This window comes from Nannospalax galili, unplaced genomic scaffold, assembly GCF_000622305.1.
Source record: "Nannospalax galili isolate Female #2095 unplaced genomic scaffold, S.galili_v1.0 scaffold445, whole genome shotgun sequence".
NCBI classification, from domain to species: domain Eukaryota; kingdom Metazoa; phylum Chordata; class Mammalia; order Rodentia; family Spalacidae; genus Nannospalax; species Nannospalax galili.
Genome location: NW_008354184.1, coordinates 1827715 through 1852160, shown reverse-complemented (window position 1 = coordinate 1852160; position 24446 = coordinate 1827715). Strand labels below are relative to the sequence as shown.

The 24446-nt window shown below is 53.2% G+C and overlaps 2 protein-coding genes across 3 annotated transcripts; one reads left to right on the top strand and one right to left on the bottom strand.

Annotated features, from left to right (window-relative positions):
- Positions 1–21: 21 nt before the first annotated feature.
- Polr2f (RNA polymerase II subunit F) lies at positions 22–10379 on the top strand. 2 transcript variants are annotated; one of them, XM_008851278.3, is made up of 5 exons: positions 22–152; positions 2158–2227; positions 3885–4015; positions 9896–9967; positions 10208–10379. In XM_008851278.3, exons 1-5 carry the CDS (start codon positions 133–135, stop codon positions 10296–10298), a joined length of 384 nt encoding a protein of 127 aa, XP_008849500.1. In that variant the 5' UTR covers positions 22–132; the 3' UTR covers positions 10299–10379. The 2 variants fall into 2 exon arrangements, with proteins under 2 accessions (XP_008849500.1, XP_008849502.1); XM_008851280.3 differs by lacking the exon at positions 22–152 and adding an exon at positions 204–300.
- A 3398-nt stretch (positions 10380–13777) lies between these two features.
- Sox10 (SRY-box transcription factor 10) lies at positions 13778–23282 on the bottom strand. Its single transcript, XM_008851281.1, has 4 exons — positions 23058–23282; positions 22072–22577; positions 17704–17972; positions 13778–15639 (listed from the first exon to the last, which is right to left on the bottom strand). The coding sequence occupies exons 2-4, from the start codon at positions 22497–22499 to the stop codon at positions 14936–14938; spliced, it is 1401 nt and encodes a 466-aa protein (XP_008849503.1). The 5' UTR covers positions 22500–22577; positions 23058–23282; the 3' UTR covers positions 13778–14935.
- Between the last annotated feature and the right edge of the window lie 1164 nt (positions 23283–24446).

Genomic DNA, 24446 nt, shown 5'->3' with positions numbered 1-24446 from the left:
TCATCTCGTCGGGCTGCCTTCCGGAAGTGGTTGCTTCTGGGTCAGGGCGCAGGCGCAGTCCACACGCGGAGCTGCGCGAGGCTGGGTGAACACCGCGGTCGGGATAGGGGCGCCGAGCTAGGGGAGGCCGTCATGTCCGACAACGAGGACAAGTGAGCGAGGGTGGTGGTGGGCTCTGCGGTGGGGAGACCGGGCTGCGAGCCGGGCGCCAGGGCTTAGGCTAGCCCAGACGCGAGAGTCCAGGTTGGACCACGCCATGGGAACAGTGTAGGAGGCCGTCATGTCCGACAACGAGGACAAGTGAGCGAGGGTGGTGGTGGGCTCTGCGGTGGGGAGACCGGGCTGCGAGCCGGGCGCCAGGGCTTAGGCTAGCCCAGACGCGAGAGTCCAGGTTGGACCACGCCATGGGAACAGTGTAGGAGGAAGGATGCAAGAATGGCTTGGGAGGCCGAGCAGGCGCGGGCTTGGGCCGGGGGTCGTAAAAGACGTGGCTACAAGTGGCTTTGAACCCTGGATAGTATAAAGTTTAGGTTTGTGTAAGCCAGGCTGGTTTGGGACTCACTCTGTAGCCCAGGCTACCCGTGAACTGGCCACAGACCTCCTGCTTCAGCCTCCCCAAGTGCTGGTATTTCAGATCCCAGCCACCAGCCTCGGAAGAATTCTGGATGTATTTTAAAGGCAGAGCCAGAAAATTTTTCTGATGTGTTAGGTCCGAGGAGCATTCCGAGGCCTGATGTGGTGGCACACGCCTCTAATTTCAGCACTTGGGGAGGCAAATCACTGTGAATTCAAGCTAGCCTGGTCTCCGTAGGGAGTTCCAGGATAGCTAGAGCTACATAATGAGACCCTGTTTCAAGAAAGAAGAAAAGTCTGGTAACTAGTGGTCGTGAGGACAGCAGTGTTACCGTGCTCTTTAAAAAATTTTAAATTTAGTTTTTTTCTTCATTTCATACAAGAACATGGAATTAGGGTTGTAGGGGAAGGGAGAAGGAATGGTTTTTTTTAATTGTTTTTTTAAATATTTATATTTTGTATGTATGAATGTATTGTCTGCATGTATGTTAAGTTCACTTTACATGCACATACGTGGCCGTCAAAAGAGGGATACCTGTTAATTGGAGTTGTGGACAGTTAACCACTGTGTGGGTGCTGAGAATCAAACCCAGGTCCTCTGCAAGTGTAGCCAGTGCTCATAAATCCTGAGCCATCTCCCCAGCCCCTGTTCTGTTTTGTTTTTAAATATTTTGCTGTTTGTGTGTGTGTGTGATTCTTTTTTGTTTTCTGTTTTTTTTTGAAACTAGGTTTTACTATGTAGCCCTGGCTGGCCTGGAACTCACTATATAGACCTGCCTCTGCCTTCTGAATATTAAGATTAAAGGTGTGTGCCATACCACCAAGGCCCTTTTGGTGATGGTTTTGAGACCTGGGGATCTCACACATGCTAAATATGCACTCTACCATGAGCTACACCCTCTGCCCTGAGGTACATTTCATTAGTTTTTGTTCTTTGTTTGAAACAGGATCCCACTGTGTAGCCCAGGCTGGCCTTAAACTCCTGATTCTCTTACTCCCACTTCCCAAGTGGTAGGATTACAGGTGCATGCTACCATGCTCGAAAACTATTTCCTTATTTAGAGGTCTCTGTGTATCCCTGGAGCTCACAGAGGTCTGCCATCCTCTGCTAGGATCATAGGCATGCGCTATCACACCCAGTATATTTTTTTCTTAAGATGGGGCCAGAACTACATATTTCAGACTAGAGAGATGACCGAGTGACTGAGTGCTTGCTGCTCTTTCAGAAGATCAGAATTCAGTTCCTAATACCTATGTTGGGCAACTCCAGCCCCAGGGGATCTGATGCCTCTGTGGACTCTATTTGTGTACCTGCATGAGTGTAGAGATACATACTCAGAAATACAATAAATCTTTCTAAAAGGTCTGAAAACCTACACGTTTACATTCTTACTGGTGTAATTCGTAGAGGGAAGTACTCAAATTTGGGGACAGATAGGACCAGATTGAAGGAGTAAAATGAACCAAAGTTGATTCACTCATTGAGATATTTATTAGGTCTCTCGACATCTTAGCTAAGACCAGAGCTCCGTCTCTTTGGTTCTGGTAAGTGATACTTTGACTGACCAGTCCCTTCTTCCTCAGTTTTGATGGAGATGACTTTGACGATGTAGAGGAGGATGAAGGGCTAGATGACTTGGAAAATGCTGAAGAGGTCAGTATCCTGTTTTAGTTTCCTGGACTTGAGCCCAAGTGGTAAATAGTGAGATGGGTGATAGTTACCTAAGTGTTGTCATGGTCCTTTTTCCGTAACGCTGTCTCACCTCCTTGAGGTATTTAAGTGTCACCTCAATGAGGTCTGGGATTGCCACTTATTATAATATATGCTCCATAGAAGAAATAACTTTTATCTGTTTTATTCACTACTCTTATCTCAAGTACTTAGAATACTGTTTGACCTGAAGTAAGCACTTAGTAAACAGTTGATGACAATTATTTTTAAAAATAATGTGCAGGTGTGTGTGTGTGTGTGTGTGTTTGTGTATGTGGTGTGTGTGTGCATGGGTGCACTTATCCCTGTAGATGTATGGAGACCAGAGGTGATTGTCCAGTGTCTCTATCACTTGCCACTTTGATTTTTTTGTCCTTTTTGAGACAGGGTCTCCCCATAGCCGCAGCTGGCCTGGAACTTACTATGTAGACCAGGCTGGCCTGGAACTCAAAAGAGCTCTGCCTGCCTCTGCCTCCCAAGAGCTGGGATCAAAGGCAGGTGCCACCACACCCGGCTGCTATTTGAGACAGGATCTCTCTGAACCTGGAGCTCACTGCTTCACCTAGATCGGCTGGCCAGTGAGCCCGGAACTCCTGTCCTTGTCCCCCAGTGCTGGTGTTACAGGCACACGCCACCTCCACACCTGGTTTTTTATATGAATACTGGGGATCCAAATTCAGGTTCTCACGCTTGCATACAGCTTGTTGTTTTTGAGACAGGGTCTCCCTGAAGCCCCAGCTGGCCTGGAACTCACTATGTAGACCAAGCTGGCCTTGAACTCAGAAATCTACTTCCCAAGTGCTGGAACTAAAGGCGTGCACCACCACACCCCACTCATATAGCAAGAACTTTATCCACTGAGCCATGTTCCCAGCCTTTAATTCTTTATTATGGAATCTTGTTGTCTCCGGTGTGCTGTGTATACAGGTGTGCTGTGTACACCTACTGCTCTTTTTTCTTCAGGTTATGACTTGTTTGAGCTCAGATTATTGTGTTGGGTCTCCACACCTATTGCAATGTCTGGCACAGAATGAATGTTTGTGTGTCTGTGTGCATGTGTGCATGCGTGCGTGGTGCTGGGGATGGAACCCAGGGCCCAGCGTATCCTAGCAAAGCACTCCATTACTGAGCCTCACCTCTAGCCAGAACAAATGCATAAGAAATAGTTGTTTGGTGTGTTGATATGACTCTTCCTCCTTTACCCTGACTTTTCTGGTCACTTCACCCATTAGCTCAGTAATCCTGTCTAAAGGATGGTGTGTTTGTACCTAGCTTCCTGCTCAGGGCATGCTCATCACTTCTTATAGGGCCAGCATTCTAGGGTCACCCCTCCAGGCTTTCTGCTTTCTCTCTCTTGGGGATCAGGCAGCTGCCTCTAGAGTCCTGCTCATAAACCTCTTTATTACCAGGTCTGAGACTTTGGCCAAAATTGCTGGCTCTCTAAGCCCCTGGAATGGGGACTGTAATTCCTGTCTCAGAGGGCTGTGAGGCTTGCATGAGGCTGGCATCCAGTAAGCATTAATGCTGGTGGTGGGTGTCTTTTCTCCTCCTCATCCTCCCTGACCCTGAGATTTCTCCTCTTTGTTTTCTTGGTTTCCAGGAGGGTCAGGAGAACGTTGAGATTCTCCCCTCTGGGGAGCGACCACAGGCCAACCAGAAGCGAATCACTACTCCATATATGACCAAGTATGAGCGAGCACGCGTGCTGGGTACTCGAGCGCTCCAGATCGCGTAAGTGTGTGCCCCTTTGCTGTCCGCTCCTCCAAGCAGGCCATGGTGAGCCCAAGGCTGCCGACCCTGCCCAGCCCCTTCCTGTTCCCACATTCTGAATGAAGGTGCTGTTCGTGTGTGCTAGACATTGTGCTAGATGCTCAGCCTTGGGGAGCCTGTGCTGTAACATAAAAAGTAACTGAGGAATCAAGTAAGTGCACAGGAGAAAAGTAACAATAGAAATAGACCTAGTAGCTGGGTGTGGTGGCGCACGCCTGTAGTCCCAGCACTTGGGAGGCAGAGGCAGGCAGATCTCTGTGAGTTTGAGGCCAGCCTGGCCTATATAGCGAGTTCCAGGCCAGCTGGGGCTACAGAGAGACCCGAAAAACCAAAAAAAAAAAAAAAAAAAAAAAAAAAAATAGACCTACTAGCCTGTAGTCGCAGCCACTTGGGAGGCTGAGTCCAGAGGAACATGAATTCAAGCCCAGCCTGGGCAACTTAGCAAGACCCCACCTCAAAATAAAAAGTGAAAAGAGGGCTGGGATATAACTCAGTAGTAGTGCACTTGCTTGACACATGTAAGGACTTGTATTCAGATAGTTGCTTGTCTGGTTGGTAAAACAAAATGAGAATGAGCTCTGGGAAGGCTTGGTAGCCCTTGAGCTACTGCTGCTGCTTGATGTGAGGGAGACTGTGAGTGGCGCACCCTTCATTGGGGATGCTCAGGAGCAGCAGTGACTTCTGTGGACTTGTGGACAAGCAGCATTTTCTTTTCTTTCTTTTTCTTTGTTGGGGGGTGTGTCTCTCCCTGTGCCACAGCTGGCCTGGGACTCACTATGTAGACCAGGCTGGCCTTGAACTTGCAGAGATCCTCTGCCTCCCCTGTACTGGGACTGAAGGTGTGTGCCACCGCGCCTGGCTGTGAGCAGCCTTTTCTTCTCTCCTGTTTGGAAGACCAGGGTACAAGAAGAGATATAGGTAGGGGGGCCCAGGCCATTCAGTGACTGCTGTCACCTGGCAGGAGGACGGGAGTATCAGTGCAACTCCAGTGGGAGGTCCTCTGTAACGAGACGTGAGGCTGAGGCAAGTGGCCCCTGCTAACTTCTTCCATGCTGTTGTGGAGGATGTGAGTGTCTGGAGGAGGGGTGCTGAGGGAGGGACTTGGTGGGGTTAGGTAGAAGGCTGGAAAGAAAAGGCAGACCAAGGTGAGCATTCATTCTCCCACAGGGCATGTAGAGGCTGAATGCTGGAGAGCAGTGCTGTCTGCACTCCCTCTGGTCCTGCAGGGTAAAAATGACCACCCTGGGGCTGGAGAGATGGCTCAGCAGTTAAGAACACTGGCTGTTCTTGCAGAAGATCCAGGTTCGAATCCCAGCACCCACATGGCAGAACAGCTGTCCGTAACTCCAGTTCCAGGGGATCTGACAGCCTCTTCTGCCCTCCGTGGGCATTGCATGACACGGGCGCACTTACCTACATGCAAGCAATACATGCATACACATAAAATAAAAATAATAAGTAAAATATTAAAAAAGATGACCACCCTGTCTGCTTTATGCATGAGCAAGGCTGTCCTGGGCCACTGCTTACCAATAGATGCTTTATAAGCATGGTTGTATGCTTTGCTCTTTTGAGTAAAATTAGAGCCACCTTCTGGGGTCAGGATTCTCTCAGCCTGCGCTACCAGTCATGGCGGTCACTAGCTCCATGCAGTGATGTCATTTAATTAAATAAAAATTGCTATGCACATTGCAGGTGCTCAGTGGTGTGTGGTTACCACTTTGTGGTTACCACAAAGGATAGCACTGGGACAGGACATTTCCCTCACTGCTGAGCATTCTTAGAGGAACACTCATTTAGGCTAAAAAATGGTCCAGTGGGATGAATACATCCTAAAATCAGATCAAATAAATAGACTGTATGCAAATTAGTGTTCAGCACTGAGGTGCTGTGCTGCACCTGTTGAAGATGCAAAGGTGGTTAAAGATGTAATCATGTGGGGCTGGAGAGATGGTTCAGCAGTTAAGAGCACTGGCTGTTCTTCCTGAGGACCTGGGTTCAGTTCCCAGCACCCACATGGCAGCTAACCACCATCTGTAACTTCAGTTCCAGCAGCTCTCATGCCCTCTCCTGACCTCCATGGGCCTTGCATGACACAAGCACACATACATACATACAGGCAAAACAGTCATACACACAAAATAAAAATAAGTTAATTTAAAAAAAGGATGTAATCCCCAGTTCCCTGGGGATATTGGTTACATTTATGTTGCTATGATAAAATACTGCGACCAAGTGCACCTTATAGAGAGTTTATTTTGGCTTCTGGTTCCAGAGGGAGAGTCCATAATGGCTGGTGAGCAAATGGAGGAAGCTGAGAGATCACATCTCAACCACACAGAAGCAGAGAGCAAACTAGAAGTGGGCCAGGAAATAAACTCTGGAAGCCCCGCTGATGGACTTCCTCCAGCAGGGGTCCGTGTTCTGAAAGTTCCATAACATCCCCAAACAATGCCACTAGCTGGAGACCAAGTATTCCTATACAAGGCCCATGGGGGACATTTCTCATTCAAACTACTACACCAGACATTTTCTGATGGGACAGATGGACCCATCCATGCACAGATGCCTGAACTCAAGGCAGGTGGGGGTAGTGCTTCACAGAGGGTACAGGAAAAGGTGAGGTAGCCTCATGAAGGGTTAGAATACCAGTTGACAGATGAAGAGAGGTGGTTTTCAAGTATCCCAGATGCTGGAAACAGTGAATGTGGAGGCAGGTGGGTGTGGGTTATGGTGAGGAATATCTTACAGCATAATGTCACTATACCTAGAGTGACAGGTCAAGTTGGCATTCATTTGTCTGATAGTGTGGAGCATTTAAAGGTTTTTAGACTGACATCCAGACCACTTTTAAGTCCAGTTTCTCTTGGGGACTGAGGAGGCTCCAGCAGAGTCCAGGCTGTAGCGCCCCTTCCCACTGTGGGATGTGCCAATCTCCTCTTGTGGCCCCCTGTCTGTTGTGCACCCCTGCATGGTCAGGCAGTCCCTGTAGTCCCAGCTGACCTGAACTCACTGTGTAGACCAGGCCGGCCTTGAACTCACAAGGTTCCGCCTGCCTCTGCCTCCGAAGTGCTGAGACTAAAGGCCTGCGCCACCACGCCTGGCTTCAAAAACTGTTCTAAAAAATTACATTTATGCCGGGCACGGTGGTACAGGCCTTTAATACCAGGACTCGAGAGGCAGAGGCAGGCGGATCTCTGTGAGTTCGAGGCCAGCCTGATCTACATAGTGAGTTCTGGGCCAGCTGGGGCTACAGGGAGTCCCTGCCTCAAAAAGACGAAAAAAAAAATTTACATTTATGTAATGGGCTTGTGTGCACACATGTTACCAGTTGGGTGGGTATGGAAGTCAGAATGAACTGTGGGAGTCTGTTCTTCTACCATGTGGGTCCCAGGAACAGAACTCGGGCATCAGGCTTGTCAGCATGCACCCTTAGCTGCAGAGTAACCTCCCTGGCCCCAGGCTGGATGTGCATTGGGTCTGTGGCATTGCACCACCTGGTGGTTGAAGTTTGTCACAACTACTTCCTCCGGACCTGCTGAGCTTCCAAGACCTGGTGCATTCGGGTTAGGTATGAAAGTAGACTGTTCCATGTACTTCCTAACTGGGTGGGTGGTATGCTTACTGGTAGAGGCTGTAGCACAGACCATCACTTAAAGGCCCACACCTGGACTTTGCATATCCCCTGCGCATGGGAGGCTCCAAGAATGAATGTCCCTCTTCTGTCTTGAGAGAAAGAAGGGGTAGGCAGAGCAGGTGGTCACTTTGCCCCATTCATATGTTTTGTTTGTTTTCTTGGTGTTAGGAATTAAACCCAGGGCCTTTCCTGCTTGCTTTAAGTACATGTTCTATCACCGGGCTATACTCCCTGGTCCTGGAGACTTTTTTTTGAGAGAAGATATAGAGAAAAAACATTTTGGAAAATTTCAGGCTTTTGAGGGTAGCAGAAATCAGATTATTGAGTAATGAATTAGTAAGTGTTGGCTCTCACACTGGTTGGTCATCCGAATCACCTGGTTAGCTTCCTAAGTGTAGATTCTCAGGCTCCTTCACCAGAAGATCCAGGACATACATATATATTTTTTTTTGTTGTTGTTGTTGTTGTTTTGTTGTTCTTTTTGAGACAGGGTCTCCTTGTAGCCCCAGCTATCCTGGATTCACTATGGAGACCAAGCTGGCCTTGAACTCACAAAGATCCTCCTGCCTCTGCCCTCCGAGTGCTGGGATTAAAGGTGTGCACCACCACGTCCGGCCCCAGGACCTGTATTTTTAACATGCTGTCTAATAATTCTGTATCAGTGTTGTAAACTCAATCTGAAATAATCAATGGTGGCTTCCTGGAAGAGGTGGGCCTAGAATTGACACCCTCTTGTTTGTCTTGGAGCCTCTACTCTGAACCAAGCATTGTCTGGGACCCCTATGGTGAACCACATGTGGTCCTGACCACCAGGAGCTCATGGTCTGCTGTAGACAGTAGTCCAGTGGTTTTGGTGCCACTAAAAACCAGGCAGCCGGGCGTGGTGGCACACGCCTTTAATCCTAGCACTCGGGAGGCAGAGGCAGGCAGATTGTTGTGAGTTTAAGACCAGCCTGTTCTACACAATGAGTTCAGGTCAGCCAGGACTACAGGGAGACCCTGTCTCAAAAAGACAAAAAAACAAAAATGAAAACATGCATGCAAATTGACTGAGGGCACTGAAGATTGAGTGAGTGATTTCCAGAGTGGAGGGACTTGAGTCTCTCCCAGGCTTATAGGGAGAGGGAACGCTTGTGTGAGAACTCAGAAGAGAAGTGGTGTGGAGGGTCCAGGTGCCTGAGCCTGTTTTCTGTGACATGACAGAACACTGGAGTCCGGATCATTGGCTCAGCTGATTCTGCTCACAATGCTGGAGGCTAGAAGGCAGGAGAACATGGTCCCTGCATCTGATGAGGCCTCATGCTACATTGTAACATGGCAGAGAATGCCACATGGTGTGTTAGCAACCATTGCAAGCATGGGTCTCTCTTCCTCTTCTTATAAAGCCACTAATACTGTCATGGTGCCCCACCCTCCTCATAACCTCCCAAAGGTCCCACTTCTAGTCCCATCATCATGTTAATTTGGAGGCCACTTTCAAACCATAGTGCAGGGGAATATAGTAGTTGGAATGACTTGAGTGGAGACTGGGGCAAGGAGTCAGGCTGGTCTTAAGAGTGGGACCCCTCTGGGGGTGTTGCTGTGATGGAGGAGGAAACAAAGCAGGGTTGGTGTGGTTGGGTTGGAGTGGCGAGAATGAAGGGCCCTTTCTGTCAGCATTAAGTTTAGATACTTTCAGTTTATTGCTTGGGACATGTCATAACAGTGGTTAGGAGCAAATCTTGGTTCTGCCACTTTGCTGTGTGACCTTGGGCACAATACAGACATTTCTCTGCCTCAGTTTCCTCATCAGTAAAATGGAAATCAAAATAGGACTCTCCTCATGAGGCAGTGTATTTGAAGAGCAGACAGCAGTGGTTGGTGCTTAGTGAGTCCCTGTTAATAATCAGTATTTTGTCATGGAGGTCCTTTGTCTTCATTTTCAAATAGGGGTATTGAGATGTGGAGAGAAATTAGTGACTTGTCTTTGGAGGCACAATTTGAATCTAGTCTGCTGGCCTCCCTTTCTGCTCAGTGGGGCAGGTCCCAGTCATGACCCATACATCACTACCACCATGCTTGCCTTCCTAGAAGGTCCCAGTCGTGACCCATACATCACTACCACCATGCTTGCCTTCCTAGAAGGTGACAAGGACAGGATGCCAGTCTCATCCTCACTGTCTACTGAGCCCTCTTCCTGTGTCTCTCCACCCCTGTCCTTGTAGGATGTGTGCCCCTGTGATGGTGGAGCTGGAGGGAGAGACAGACCCTTTGCTCATCGCTATGAAGGAACTCAAGTAAGTCCCCCAGATGCTAGGTAGTTCCTGCAGAGCCCCAGGCATCTCTTGGACTCCCTGGCTGGGGAAATTGGTGCTTGATTCTGTTGATCCTTGGCTCATTCATAGAAAGCCCTACAGAAATGGGGAGTGGGCAGGTCTGGGAGGGTGTTGATGCGACAGACCTCTACCATCTGTTCTCTGCTGCAGAGCTGGGGGTACCTACCAACCCTCAGTCCTGTGACTTCTCCCCAACCACAGGGCCCGAAAGATCCCCATCATCATTCGCCGCTACCTGCCAGATGGGAGCTACGAAGACTGGGGGGTGGACGAGCTCATCATCACCGACTGAGTGGAACTACCCAGACTGCGCCTGGGTGCCCTTTACTTTATACATGTAAATAATAAACTTCACCTTCTTATTAACCCTTGACCTGCAGCTATCTGCAGTGCCACTGCCTGCTGCTTCCTTGTCCCTGTCCTGTGGGGAACAGGCACATAGGAAGTGGCCCTGTGACTGTCAGCTCTTTCCAAAGCACAGGGCCAAGGGCCCCTGGCGATCCCCCTCATCCCTCCCTCTATCTCCCTGTACACCAGAGCAGAGGCTGCTGTAGGGAGACACCTCAGCTGCCTTCCCAGCAGACAGACGAGTCTTTGTGCCCAGGGAGCTGGTTGCCACGGAAACCCCCAATTTCCTTTCCAGTGGGGACTGGCTGCAGGGGCTTCTCCCTTCTCAGGAGTATCACAGAGCAGGTCTCATCAAGCCATCCATTGTTTCCTAAGGACCTGCCTGGAGCTCTTATCGAGGGCTCAGATCCCCTTTCAGGAGTGGTGCCCTAGCAGGAAGTGTGGGGGTGCAGTGATCCCCCACCGTCCCCAGGCAGAGCCCTGTTGGGCAAGTCAGCAGCTGCAGCAAGGACCGAGCACCTGTCCACCCCTGTCCCTACGCTGTCCCAGGCTAATGGCACACCATGGCCCACCTCTGTGGTCTGCCACCTGTGCTCTCTGCTTCTCAGGCCTGAACTGGGATGACGTGCTCCTTGGAACTTTTCTGCCTCAGATGCTTTTCTTCATCCTGCTTCCCAGACCCAAGGAGCACCACTCACATCCTAAGATGGAGAGGCACATTTGGAGCCAGGCACGGTTTCACATGCCTATAATCTCAGTGCTGTTTAGGTAGAAGCAGGAGGATCAGGAGTTCAAAGCTTGTCTCTGCTACATTGTGAATTCAGACTAGCCGGAGCTCCATGAGACATTATCTGAAACTTGTATAGAAAGCCGGTGCCTTTAGTCCCAGCACTCAGGAGGCAGAGGCAGGCGGATCTCTGTGAGTTCAAGGCCAGCCTGGTCTTCCTATCAAGTTCCAGACCAGCTGGGGCTACAGGGAGACCCTGTCTCAAAAAAGACACGCCCCCCCCAACCCAAACTTGTAGAAAAGAAGGTTGCTGTGGACCACAGTACAAACAGAAGGGAAGCTCGGCTTCTGAGTAGTCCAGCCTGACCTGCTTCCCCAGGAACTCCTTCCAGGAGGAGGAGCTGCTGGCCTAACCTCTGCAGGAGGCAGAGCACTCCACATGGGACAGGGCGGGAAGCAGGAGTGGCCACAGGAGTGGGAGGGTGTTTGCTGCTCTGGATAAGGGTTAATTCAGGGAGTGGACTTCGCACCCCTGCCACCCTCCTCCAAGCCTTTGGAATCCTTTAATCAAGTTGGGTGCTGAAATTTCAGCTCTGAAATGCCGCCTTTGTGCTGGCATCTAGGCAGCCGCCCCAGAGTGCGGGGGTCACTTTCTCGGCCCCATTTCTCTAAATGATGCCTTTGTTCCCTGCTGGGCTGCTCAGTATCAGATGTGATTAAAGGGAGATGAGGTTTGGGGGGGTGTTAACCCTTAGGGGAAAGGGTATAAGGAAATGGGAGGAGAGGGGTGCTTTTCCTGTATCTCCCCTTTCCCATTCTCCTCTTGGGGAGGCCTTCATTCAGCTGGCCAGGCCTGGGTTCAACTCTACATCTCAGGTATGGGGTTGTCAGTCACTTCAGAACACCTGACTCCTGTCTTTACTAGTAGAGCTGCCACTGTAACAGAACACACCCGGGGTGTGTGGGATGCACACTTCCTTTGTCCTCCTCTGAGGCTGTTTCCCTGCTCTTGGTGATTTCATGGCCATATGAGGTGGTGGGTCCTGGTTTCAGCTTCTGGAGGAGCCCCTCCCCTGCCTCACCAGCTCCATGTCCAGTCCTTGGAGCAGGAGCAGGGCGGAACGGGAGCAGGGAAAGTGGACACATGTCCTGTTTTTCAGTAAAGGAAAGGGGGAGTGGTAAAAATTCAGAGTTTGGTATGAATGGCTGCTACCTAATGTAATTCTAGAGTCGGTTATTGCGTGTTTGACAGTATTGGCAGAAGACACAGAAAATCCGGGACCAGAAGAGCATTTTTAGGAGTAGGTATTACCAAATCAATTTTTTTAATGGTTTCTGGCCTGGTAGGTCTAGAGAATGCCCCAGGTCAGTTAACGTTGGTTGTACCAAGGCATTTTGGCAGTCTCCTGACACCTGTGATAGGTGAAGGGCATACTCCATGTGATGGTAACGAGCCAGCTCCCTGAGTTGATGAAGGGGGCACTGTATGCCAGGCCCATCCCTTCATCTCAGCCCAATTAATGACTTCAGTGAAGATCTTCAAACTTTAGATGCACATATTTAAACCTCCCTCTGAAGGGGAGCTAGGTCCCAAAATTTAATATAGGTTTGACAATGGGTCAGAGCCAACAGGTAAAGTATGTTAAAGAGCCATAGAAAATCTCACAGTTACCTATAACAGAATACCAAAACCAGCTTATATATGGTTCAGGTGGTCTGATTGCATCAGATATTGTTAGGAAGAGCAAGGGTTTCAGATACCAAGCCTGGAGGGAGCCAGCAGTTTGGGGGAGGTGGCCCCAGCCACATTGGGAAGATAAGATTGGTTCCTAGTGCTCACCCTCCTGGGAGGCCTGATGAGGCAGTAGGAGGCTGCAGACCACAGTTGGAAGTAGAGGACAGTAGGGTACAAGCTGTCAGAGGTGGGCATCAGCATTTCTTAGGTTCAACCTTAAGTCTCTCCCTGTAAAACAGCACTGAAATAAGGATGGGACCCAGTCCCTCACAGGCCTAATGACAACATCTGGCAAAGTCAACAGCCAGGGCTTACAGTAACTGGTGGTGGTTTTAGTCACTGTGGGAGCTTGTAGACATTGGAGCTACCTGTCACTAGGGCAAGTTGGTAGAGATTTTCCCTGACCTTAGGGCTATGAGCTTGTGCCGTGGTATAGGTCATGGTCCCAGTGGAGGACAGAGCTCTCGAGAACACTGGAGGGTGGTGCTGCTTGTCCGACATCCTTGGCTTAGACTCAGATACAGGCTGCTGCTGTGATGGCTCAGATTCCAGTATGGGCTGGTTGTGTGTGTGTTGTGTGTGTGTGTGCTGAGCAGGTGTGGCAGGTGGAAGAGTGCAGCTCACACATTTATCCATCCTGAGGGACAGCCTGACTGCTGACCTCAGGAGTGAGACTAGCCACCTGCTTCTTTTCAAGTAGCTGTCCCTGAATTCCTGGCAGACTCCTCCTCTCTGCTGCATAAGCAGAGACTACAGTGTGTGGAGGGAAAGGCAGTGAGCCCCAGCTGGACCTGGGAAGAGTGTGGGGCTCCCCTCTGAGGTCCTGACCCCCTCCACCATCCCTATGTCCTAAAGGGGAGACAGATCCTTAGATCCTCTCTCTTTTGCCCTCTCCTGGCTGCTTCCACAAAGCCTCTGAAGAAGCACAAGAATAGGGTAAGAGACCAAGAGACAGGCCAGGTCAAGCCCACCACAGGTAACCGGAAGCGTTCATTTTATTACTTGGAATGCGTAATGCAGAGTTAATAGGGGCTGGAATAGCTAGGAGATGGGAAGGAGTGTGGGGACTACTGAGATAAATAAAGGGGACAGCATGCGTTACATGTGGACTGTTTGCTGCAGGACAGAAGATGGGGCAGACAGAGCTACGTACTTTATTCGGGTATCACTGAAGGCAAGGGACAAAAGGCAAGGGTAGAATGTACACGGCAGGGTTTTAGTGTCCAGCCTGCTGCCAGCAGCCTGGTGCTAGGCTCTGGGTTTCCCGGAGCTGAGGGCTGGGGCCCGCGCAGTGCTAACTTTCTGAGCCCAGGGATGTGGGGCTGACAGGACAGGAAAGGAAGCCATTGGCCAGGAGCCCAGGGAGGAAGGCCCAGTGAATTCCCTCTGACTCCTTCCCTGGAGCCCCTGCCTCCTTATTTGGGGTGGACCTCGAGGTGTAGGAGGTAGTGGGGATGGACATGTGGGGGGCTCTCCTCAATTAGGAGGGATGAGATTATTGACAGAATTGGATCTCAGGACCTCTGCCAGTTCCTTCCTGCGTTCAGGTGAGGAGGGAGCATTGAAAGGATCAGAGCTCCCATTGAGTCCCTCACCCTAATCCGTACAAAGCTGTTCAAAGCTGTCCTCAGTGAATCCTGAGTGACAGGACAGAGCCAGCTCCAGGCTTTGATGCAGGTCCCTGGGTGGCCTAGCTCCTAGGCACTGTGACATGGTGGCACAGGGGCCTGTGAACCCCTTACCCACCAAGGAGGAAACAGAAGTGGCAAGGCCTCTGATGCCCATCCAGCCCTCATGCTTTCTCCCTCCCTCTCCATCCCTGAGGGGATGAGCAGGCCTTCTCAGGTCCTGGGAAAGAGGGTCATTTCTGGGGGATGGGTGGCCCCTCACCCTCAGTCTAGGGCCAGCCATCAACCTCCTTCTCCTCTGCCCAGCTGGCAGCCAGGGTCGGGCCGCTAGAGCCGGAGTGGGTGGTGGGTCATCAGGGCAGTAGCTTTCCCGTTGCGGTTAGCCTCTGAAGCCTCCTCCACTGTCACTGCCAGGCCTGAGACTGGTGAGGAGCAGGGCACACAGGCTGGGGGAAGGGGCCCAGGTGGGGGCTGGTGTGACAGGGCCCCCTTTAAGGTCGGGACAGCGTCGTATATACCGGCTGTTCCCAGTGTGTAGGGCTGTGGGACTGCGGCCCTGAGGGGCTGGGGTCAGAGATGGCTGTATAGAGGGGCCGCTGAGAAGGCCCCATGTAGGAGAAGGCCGAGTACAGGCCTGAGGCCTGGCCAGAATGGCCGTAATAGGGTCCTGAGGGCTGATGGTCAGAGTAGTCAAACTGGGGGCGGGAGATGGAGGGGAAGGCGGAGCCGTAGTGGGGCAGACTGAGAGAGGTGTAGGCAATCTGGGAAGTGGACGGCTGGTCTGTGTAGTGTGGGGGCCCCTGGGGGCCTGCGGTCTCTGTCTTCACCTGGGCTTTGGCATCCACACCAGGGGGTGAGACCGTGGGCAGAGCCACGCCTGGCGGCTTGGAGATCCAGGCAGAGTGTCCACTGGCCACAGCCAGGGCACTGCCCAACCCGTAGCTAGCTGCTGAGTAGCTACCCACGTGGCCTGGGTGCCCGTTGGGTGGCAGGTATTGGTCCAACTCAGCCACATCAAAGGTCTCCATGTTGGACATTACCTCGTGGCTGATCTCACCGATGTCCACATTGCCGAAGTCGATGTGAGGCTTCCCGCCCTCCCCCAGGGAGCGCCCATCCCTCTTGGGGTCTGCCTTGCTGGACTGTAGCTCTGTCTTTGGGGTGGTTGGAGGGGTGGGAGGGCCATGGCTCTGGCCTGGGTGGAAGAGACACAGAGAAAAAAAGAGTAAGAGAGGGCAAGTTAGAGGCAAGTGGGTCCCAGAGGGCCACCTTCAGGCAGCAGGATGCTGACATCTTACCTGCCAAGCTTGTAAACGTTACCTGTTTTGTCAGCATGCCTTGGGATGGTCTCTAGTTGTTGATAAAATTCTTGACTCTCAGGAGTCGGTCCCCTTCCACCCTGTAACCTACCTTGAGAGGCGTGCTTTACTTTGAAGAGCATTTCCTGTTACAGGTGCTTTGCATGGGCTGAAGCCAGTTTCTGTCATACTGTCCTCTTTGCCCCTGTTGTCCCTAACTGCAGACCCTGCTGTCATCTGGCCCATGGTCCTGTGCCCTTGCCTGGTCTTTAGGTTACTGTTGACCATCCTACCTGTTGAGCCCCATCTGCCCTGTCCATACTGGATTGTATCTCTCATCATGGTTGGCTCATGTGGTCATGTGCTCCCTGCCCAGGTCCCCAGACAGTGCTGTATTCCCTCCAATGGTACTCTGAGCCTGCCTACTCCCTGCCCTGTTGGTCCTTGCTCAGGGGGGACACTTAGATCACTGGCTTCTGTTTCTTTGTCTGTTAACTTTCTCATCCATACATGTCAGTGAATGCTCAGGGCGCTGCTGAGTGTCAGGCAGTGTGGTGGATGCTGGGAAGATAACTGGAAATAAAATTAAGCCCTATCTCTAAAAGCTCATTGCCTATGAGAGGCCCACAAGAGCCTAGGGCAGGCAAAGGACTGAGGAGATGAGAGAAGGAGGCCACCTGCTGCCCTGGGGATTTGGGAAAGTATCATTAAGTGTGTCTGAATGTCTGAGGGGTGACTGGATGAGCATCCCATCAGAGAGAAACATGTCATGGTCTCACAAGGCCAGGAGCTGTTTGAGGTCAGACTGTGCCTCCACATTAGACTAAGAAGCAGTGGCCAAGGGCTGTAGACTTTAGGAGACCTTTCTGGGCTTGAATCCTGGTTCTGTCACTTACTGCATGACCCTGGATAAATCCCCAATCTTCTCTTAAGCACTTTGCTTATCGGTAAAGCAGAGATGAGAACAGGGAGCCCAGAATCTGCATCCTTGGGGAGCTCTCCTTGGTTTAGTCTGGTGAAGAGTTGGCTGTTTCTTAGAGACCCTGCTGCCTGGCTGGATGCTGCCACCTCTGGAACTCAGAGAATTCTTATCTATTAATTTCTTCCTATATGTCAATCACTTGTTTCCATCCCAGTTCCTGCCTCTGGATTGCAGACTCCTGAGCCGGGGACCATAGCTTCTCTTGATGGTAAACCTGGTGTCCCTTCCAGTGCCTGATACAAAGTAGGACTCAGCTTGTCTTCTGATGGTAGAGTTCTCTGCCCACTGAACACTTCCGGTGTGCCAGATTGGCATTCTATTCATGAGGAGCACAAGTGAGGCAGCCATGGGCCAACCACAGGCCCTGGAATCCAACAGACCTCAGCTGTGGGGCAAGCTCCTTTGTGGGGAAACTTCTGTCTCCTCCTCTATGAAACGATGACCTGCTACCCACAGACCTGAGCCCAGGCAGCTGAGCACCCAGCACATCACTTAGGGCTGACTGGTTGGTTGATGGAGGGAGTTAGTACACATAAGACAATCAGCTGTGCCTGGCACACTGTGGGTGTCAGCTTATTATCATTACTGAGAATTAAACAGGAATGGGCCATGTCTGGCCTATCCTTGGCATGTGCTCAACTTTGCTCCTGAGCAGGAGCTGGGAAGAGGCATGATTTCCTCTCCCTCATTTGATCTCTCCTTTTTCAAAAGCACTCTCTGTTCTTTCCCTGTAGCTGTTGCAGCCTCTTCTTACCCCATGCCCTTCATGGCTCCCTGGAGGGCAAGCCCAGCACTAGTGGCCCTCCATTAGCCCTAGGAACCTTGTCCACCCACCACCAGAGTCACCACTGAACTGCACTCCAGCTGGGACAACTGTAACCCTGCCTAGCCAGCCCTTCCCAGAGCAGAGCTCAGACTAGGGAGTTCTCCATTGTCTGGCTCCTCCCAGACCCTCTGTAGCTCTGCCATCAGCACTCACCTGAGGGGTGCTCCGGGTTCCCGTCTGACATGGGGGAGCCTTCTTCTGGGTGCCGGTGGTCCAGGTGGGCGCTCTTGTAGTGGGCCTGGATGGCAGCAGCCCCTCCTTGCTCAGGCTCTGCTCCGGGACACTCTGCCTCCCCTTGGGCTGCCTTCCCATTCTTCCGCCTGCGGGGTTGGTACTTGTAGTCGGGATGGTCTTTCTTGTGTTGCATCCGGAGCCGCTCAGCCTCTTCAATGAAGGGGCGCTTGTCACTCTCATTCAGCAGCCTGAGGTGGGGGACACCAGAAGCAGCATGAGTACTAGAATGCCCAGGGCTGGCTTCCCTTTGAGTAGTGTTCCTAAGATGGGGAACCCAGAGGACAGGGCTAGGGTAGGGCTGTGCCCTGTGGTTAGTGCCCAGAAGATGCCAGACCAAGGAGCAATAGCCTGAGAGGGCTATGATCTCTACCCCCAAATCTTTCAGGAGCTGGAGGGCACCAGGGGCCAGCCCCAGAAGACAGGGTCAGAGGTAGGAAGAGTTTACAAGGAGCAGGTGTCAGTTCAAGGACAGGAAACTGTTCCTGTCACCAAGGCTGTCTTCAAGTAGAACTGGCTGCTTCATTAAGGGGTGAGCTTTCTAGAACTGGGAGTATGCACAGAAGCAGCAGAGCTGGGGAAAGAGCCCAGTCTCCGCTACTTACTAGTTGTGTGTGAGACCTTGAGCAAGTTGCTTCTCTGAGCCTGAGTTTCTTCACCTATAAAATGACTGGAGCGTGGAGTCACCAGAAATAAAATATGTGAAGTGTCTTGTATTTGAGCCTGTAGAGGGAGGAACTTTGAGAAAACAGGCGCTACTCTAATGGAGTGTGGTGAGGGGTGGCTCCTCAGCTCTAGAAAACTGATTTGGTGAATTCCAGTGTGGTGGGCCTGAGGGTGCCAGTGTGACCCCCCCTTCTACAGGGGGGTGCTGTCTCCTGTATCTACATGGGAGCAACAAAGGGTAGAGGAAGCTGGAGTCCCTTTCCAGACCTTGGGACAGGCTGCAGTCAGCTCATGGCAGTGCCCCCAACTCACCTGACTGCAGTTTCAGGTCAAGGGTGGAGGGGGGAGGTGCACCAGGGTTTGGCTACCCCAGGGGGAGGAAGGCAGGATGGGGTGCCCCCCCATAGACTCCCAAACACAGGGACTGAGTCTGCCAGCCCACTTCAAGAGTCTCTCCAGCCTTCCTGTCCACTCACCCAGTGGGTGCCCTCTTCTCCTAGGCAGCAGAAGGCCAAGCCCCCTCCCCGGGCTGGTCATGCCAGGCACTTCCTGGCCGGTACCAGCAGCATTCTACAGCTTAGCCTGGTCAGCCCTGTGACCTCCCAGTGTTCCCCAAGGGACCCTCTAGCTGAGCCAACTCCGTCAGGGCCACTGCAGACTTTCAAGACCCTGAGGCCAGGCCTGGAACTAGGGGGTAGAATGCCAGCACTTTCCTGGAAAGAACCACACAGTGGGGCAGTAGGGCTCAGCCAGCCTGGGCCCAGCACAGAGGCTTCTGGGGTGACAGGTGACACTGAACACACTGTTTCCCCCACCCTTCCCAGTGCAGCTGGCAACCCCAAAATCAGCAAGAAAATGGCAGGGAATATAGAAGGGGCCACACAGGCCGGAAAAGTGGGACGATCCCAACACTGGATTCCATCATCAACTGCCAAGCTAGTTCTTAGCAGCATCATAACTAACCCTGAAAGAAACCTAACGGGGGCGCTGCGGTCCCACCCCTAATCTCAGCTCCAGGTCCATGCCAGTTCTGCACACGGCTCCACACTCCACCTACCCCATCCTCACAGCTAACCTTGCCTCCTGCTCTAGTCCTCACAGACCCTGCTGCTCTTGCCCAGCATTGCCCCCCAGCTCAGTTCTTTTACTTAACCTTCTTTCCACCTGCCTCCAGGCTTGGAATGGGTAGGAGAGGAAAGGAGGCTGGTCCTCCGTCCAGTAGGGGGTCTCCCTGTAGGGGCACTGACTGCTGCTGCATGTGTCCTTCTGTCAGGCCAACAGCGTAAGATGACCACCTGGGCGAGGGGCATGCATGACTGGGGGCAGGAGAGGCCAGGTGAGCCCCTCCATGGGAGAAGCTCCAGCCTCCACCTGGTTCCCACTTTCCTGGCTCTGACCATTCTTTCTACACAGGTGCTGAACACCCTGTGGGATCAGCATCTAATGGTCCCTCTCCAGAAGGCATCCATGGTTGAGTGTGCCCACAGCTCACACAGCCACCTAGGACCTGTGCTCAAGAGCAGTCGACCCCAAACTCATGCTCAGCTGCCTGTTTTAGATCTGTTTTCCAGATCTTTCTCCCCAACCATCTACTTTCCTGATGTCCCTAAGTTGTGAGTTTGGGAGGAGTATATTCAGAAGCTCAGTGAGCAACTGGCTACCCTAGCCCACATCCCAGAGTCCCTGAAGAACCCCATCCAGAGCCTAGGCAGCTTCCACCTGTTAGCATAGGCTTGTATGCTTCCCATTTTCCTACCACCTCCCACCCCTGGGGCTGGATCCTCAGCCAACAGCCCTCTCCTGCCTGCCCTGCCCCAGGTGAACTACTGTGAGCACAGCCTGTGTGGTGACCAGGAGCAAGTTCTCCTGAGGGGGCCAACTCAAGGGATCTGAAGTGGGAGCTGGGACAGGCACAATGGAGGGACCCCTAAACTCTTGGCAATGGAGTGTGGTGGAGAGTGTGTGTGGGGGGGTCTGTCTCTCGTTGCTCAGTCTGCCTGTGTCTCACTCCTGGCTGTCAAGATCACTTGTTCTTTGTCCTATGGCTCCAAAGGCACTGGCTTTGGCTGAGGCCCACCAAGGTCTAGCTGGACCTTGGGCAGAGCAGCTAGCTGCCACTGCCATTCTTGAGCAGAGCTCAGGGCCCATAGCAGCTGGTCATTGGGTCATGGCCTGGTCAGAGCTAAGGCCTGAGAGGGCTGGGGGAGGTGCACCAGGCTTTCAGCAAGCACATGGCAAGTGCAGGCCAGGGGACCATAGGCAAATGGCTCAGTTCTTAGGGATCCTCCTGCTCCTTCTACTTTGTCTTTGGTCTTCATAGTGCCCAGCAAAGGGGAAGGCAATGGTTCTTCTGACAGACCCCAGACTTCCTCAAGCTCAGAGTGCCCTACTGTCCTCTTCTCTGCCCATGCTCACCATCTCCAGACCACTTCAGAGTAAAGGTTGACCTACCACTGTCACCAGGAACAATGTGGGGATAACCTCCGATAAGTTAAGTGACTGGGTCTCTGGCCCTGGTTCGGCCACCAACTGCTATGTGACCTAGACAGTGCCTGTCTCTTGGCCAGTCTAATGGGGATCAGGTGACCTTTGCAGTCTGGTATCTGTTAGAGTCCCTGTTCTCTTTGGGAGCTGCCCAGGGTGCCCGTGGGTGGGTAGGGGTGGGTACTCCACACATCTGCAATCAGCCAGGTGAGCCCCAGAGTCAAGGGTTGCAAACTTGATCCCTGAGAAAATGTTATTCCAGAGGTCTGAGCTGGGCCTAGGCAGTCTAGGATTTCGAGGGACCCTGGATAGGAAGTGGGTCAGGCTTCTTCCTGGCCAGAGTGCTCAACTCCAGTTCCTGAGCTTAGGGAAGAGGTTGCTCAACCATTGGGTGGAGCCCAGGGAGGGAAGATGGCGCCAAAGCTGGAGAAGGTGGAACGGAAAGAGAGAAAGAGCTAGAGGCTAGGTTGGTGACTCTGGGACGCAGTTGGCAGGGAAGGCCTCGTTGTGTGACCTCCCTTGGTAATAAAGAAGCCCTCATCCCAGAGGCTGGGGTCAGGAAGGACCCCTGGGACAGCTGGGACAGAAAAGCCTGCTGCCGCAGCAGTTCACCCTCAACTTTCCAGGACCGCCCGCTGGATTCCTTGTTTTTCTTGAACCTCCCCCCAGTTCTCCATCTGGCTGGTTCAGTTTCCCAGCATCTTTAGCTAGATCTTCGGTTCCCTCTCAAAGTTCCCCTAACACCCTCTTGGCCACCGGAACCGGTGGCGGTGGCACCCTAAGTGTGTGTGAATGTGGGATTGCGTGGAGGTCAGTGGAGCCTCTGGTGTGGCGCAGTCCACCCTCGCGCCTTCCCTGCCCACCACCGACAGGATTCCAACCACGAGGGGGCGCCTTCCCGCCCACCGCCCCAGGATGGGAAGGCCTAGCCTAGGTCGTTGGGGTTCTGAGTTCCAGGGTGGGTAGCCAGCGGAGCCCCACGAGGGCCCTTTGGGCAGGCATCGCTCCCAAACTTGATTTCCCAAGGTGGTGGCGGCTGCCGGTGGCAGAAGGGCCTAGGCGAGTCCACTGGGGACCTCAGGCTAGCCCTGAAGCTGCAGAGCTGAGGCCTGCGGAGCTTGGGGCCGGGCAGGGGCTCACCTCCAGAGCTTGCCCAGAGTCTTGCTGAGCTCCGCGTTGTGCAGGTGCGGGTACTGGTCCGCCAGCTTCCTGCGCGCCGCCTGCGCCCACACCATGAAGGCGTTCATGGGCCGCTTGACGTGCGGCTTGCTCTTGCTGGCGCCGTTGACGCGCACGGGCATGGGCACCAGCGTCCAGTCGTAGCCACTGAGCACCTGGCTGACCGCCTCGCGGATGCACACTGGGAACTTGTCATCGTCCGCCTCGCCATCCTGCTGTTCCTTCTTGACCTTGCCCAGCTCGCCGGGCCCGGGGCTGGCTCGCAGGCCCGAGCCTCCGCCGCCGCCGTCGGGTCCCAGCGAGGGCGCGCTGCCTGGGGACAGGCAGCGGGGCTCCTCTGAGCCCACGGGGCTCAGCTCCACCTCCGACAGGTCCTGCTCCTCCGCCATGTCGCCCCCGCCCGCCGCCGCCTCGGCCGTCTCCCCCGGGCCGGTCGCCGGGGTCCTCGGGAAGAGCCCAACGCCCACCTGGACGGAAAGAAGGGCGCGATGGAGCGGCTGGGTGCGCGGCCGGCGGGACGTGGGTGCAGCCCCGAGGGAGCGGCCCTCCCTGCCCCCAGACCCACTCGGGCCCTGTCCCGCACACATGCCAGACCCTACTTAGGTGGGTGCGTCCCGCCTCCACGTCTTCCCACCCCCTGGTCCCAACCGTCTCTTGGTGTGGATGTTTTTTATTTTTTTATTTCTTTCCTTTTTTCTTAAACCTTTTTTTGGGTGGAGGTTTGTTGATGGAGAGGAAGAAAAACGGACCCTTTATTCTGCTCTAATCCCGGCCCCTGGAATTTCCCACCTTTTCTCTCACCTCTCCTTTCCCTCTGTCTGCCCCTACTGCAGTCTAGGGGAGCTAGGTGGGGGGACGGGTGCCTGCCTGCACGGTGTCAGCCTCTCCTATCCTACAGAAGGGGCCCAGGCCGGGCAGTCAGTCGGGGTAGCAGGCTGCGCACTCACCTCTTCCGACCTCTCCTCCAGTCTGGGGCTCGTCCTGAGGAAGTGGAAAACGGTGTCCCAAGATGTGCGGTCCAGCTCGGGGCTGGGGGGTGACGCTGATGGGCTGAGAGGGAGGGGCTGGGGGGCCCTGAGCTTCAGGCCACAGCCTCGTTGGGACGGAGCCTGAATCCTCACCACCAACCACCCTGGCTGGACAGCCTGAGACTGACTGAACGACTGAGCCGCTGCAGACGGCTGGGGAAGGAAGGAGGGGGAGGGGAGGGGGAAAGGAGGGAGGGAAGGGCAGAAGGTGGAGCCTCTAGCGAAGCCTTCACCCCCAACACCCAGGGCTCCTCCACTCCGCCCAGCCACCACCCCCCAAGCCCTGAGCCCGCACTGCTGCTGCCCAGGCCCATCTCCCTGGGTTTGGGTGGCAGGCATAGGCTTGGGGCCAGTTTAGGCCTGGAAAGGAGGGGATGCAGGCAGAAGGCCAGAACCTGTTACCTGGAGGAAAATGGGGCCCACCTGGGACCCTGGACCTTTGTCTCAAGTGGTGGCATGGGCAGTTGATAAAGGACTGGAGATGTGAGGAGAGTGGGTGACGTGGAAGGGTGGCAGCTTGTGTTTCATTTAAGAAACTCTACAGGATCCTACTGTGTGCCAGGCATTGCTGTCAGCTGGGTCTTACCCTGTCCCCCTCTTTTGGTCCTCTCTGGCTCTGCCTGTACAGCAGGAGGTCCTGACAAGGAGGGCAGCTGGACACCCCTTGCCCAGTACACATGCTCAACCCCTGGTCCTTTCTCCAGATACTAGCATCCAGAAGGCTGGACTAGCCAGGATAGACACAGGAGGCTGAGGTTGGATGGGAATGTTCTTCAAGAAGGATCAGGAGGACTTTGGGGTCTTCTATGCTAGGCTCCTCCTCTCCTGGGAGAGGGAGAGGGTAGAGGAGTCCCAGCCCTGGGGGTCATGAAGTTCTTCACCTCTACCCCCCAACTCCAAGAAGGGATAGTTACTGGCCTGGCTCTGGATCCCCTCTTTTCTGATCCCCACTCCTACCCTTTGTTCTCTGTCACCCTAGGACCACTTTCCTTCTCCCCTTTCCTAGGTCTCCCCTCAAAGGGACAGGCCACAGTCCCTTTCTCTTCTTAGTGAAGGCAGCCTGGTTAGCTAGGCAGAACCTGGGTATCCATGGAGGGACAGATAGAGGAGCCAGGGCCATACCAGTGACTGTATATGGTTCCCTGTCCCTCCGTGAAAGGGGCAAGATCCCAGGTACTGTCTGGAGTGGGGCTGGAACAGGTCTAGAGAAGCAAGGCCTCATGCTTGTGAAGGCCCTGGGGTGGGTAATGGGACACAATGAGGTAGTCACATAAGGCAAAGGCATGTTGGGGGGGTGGCGGACATTGG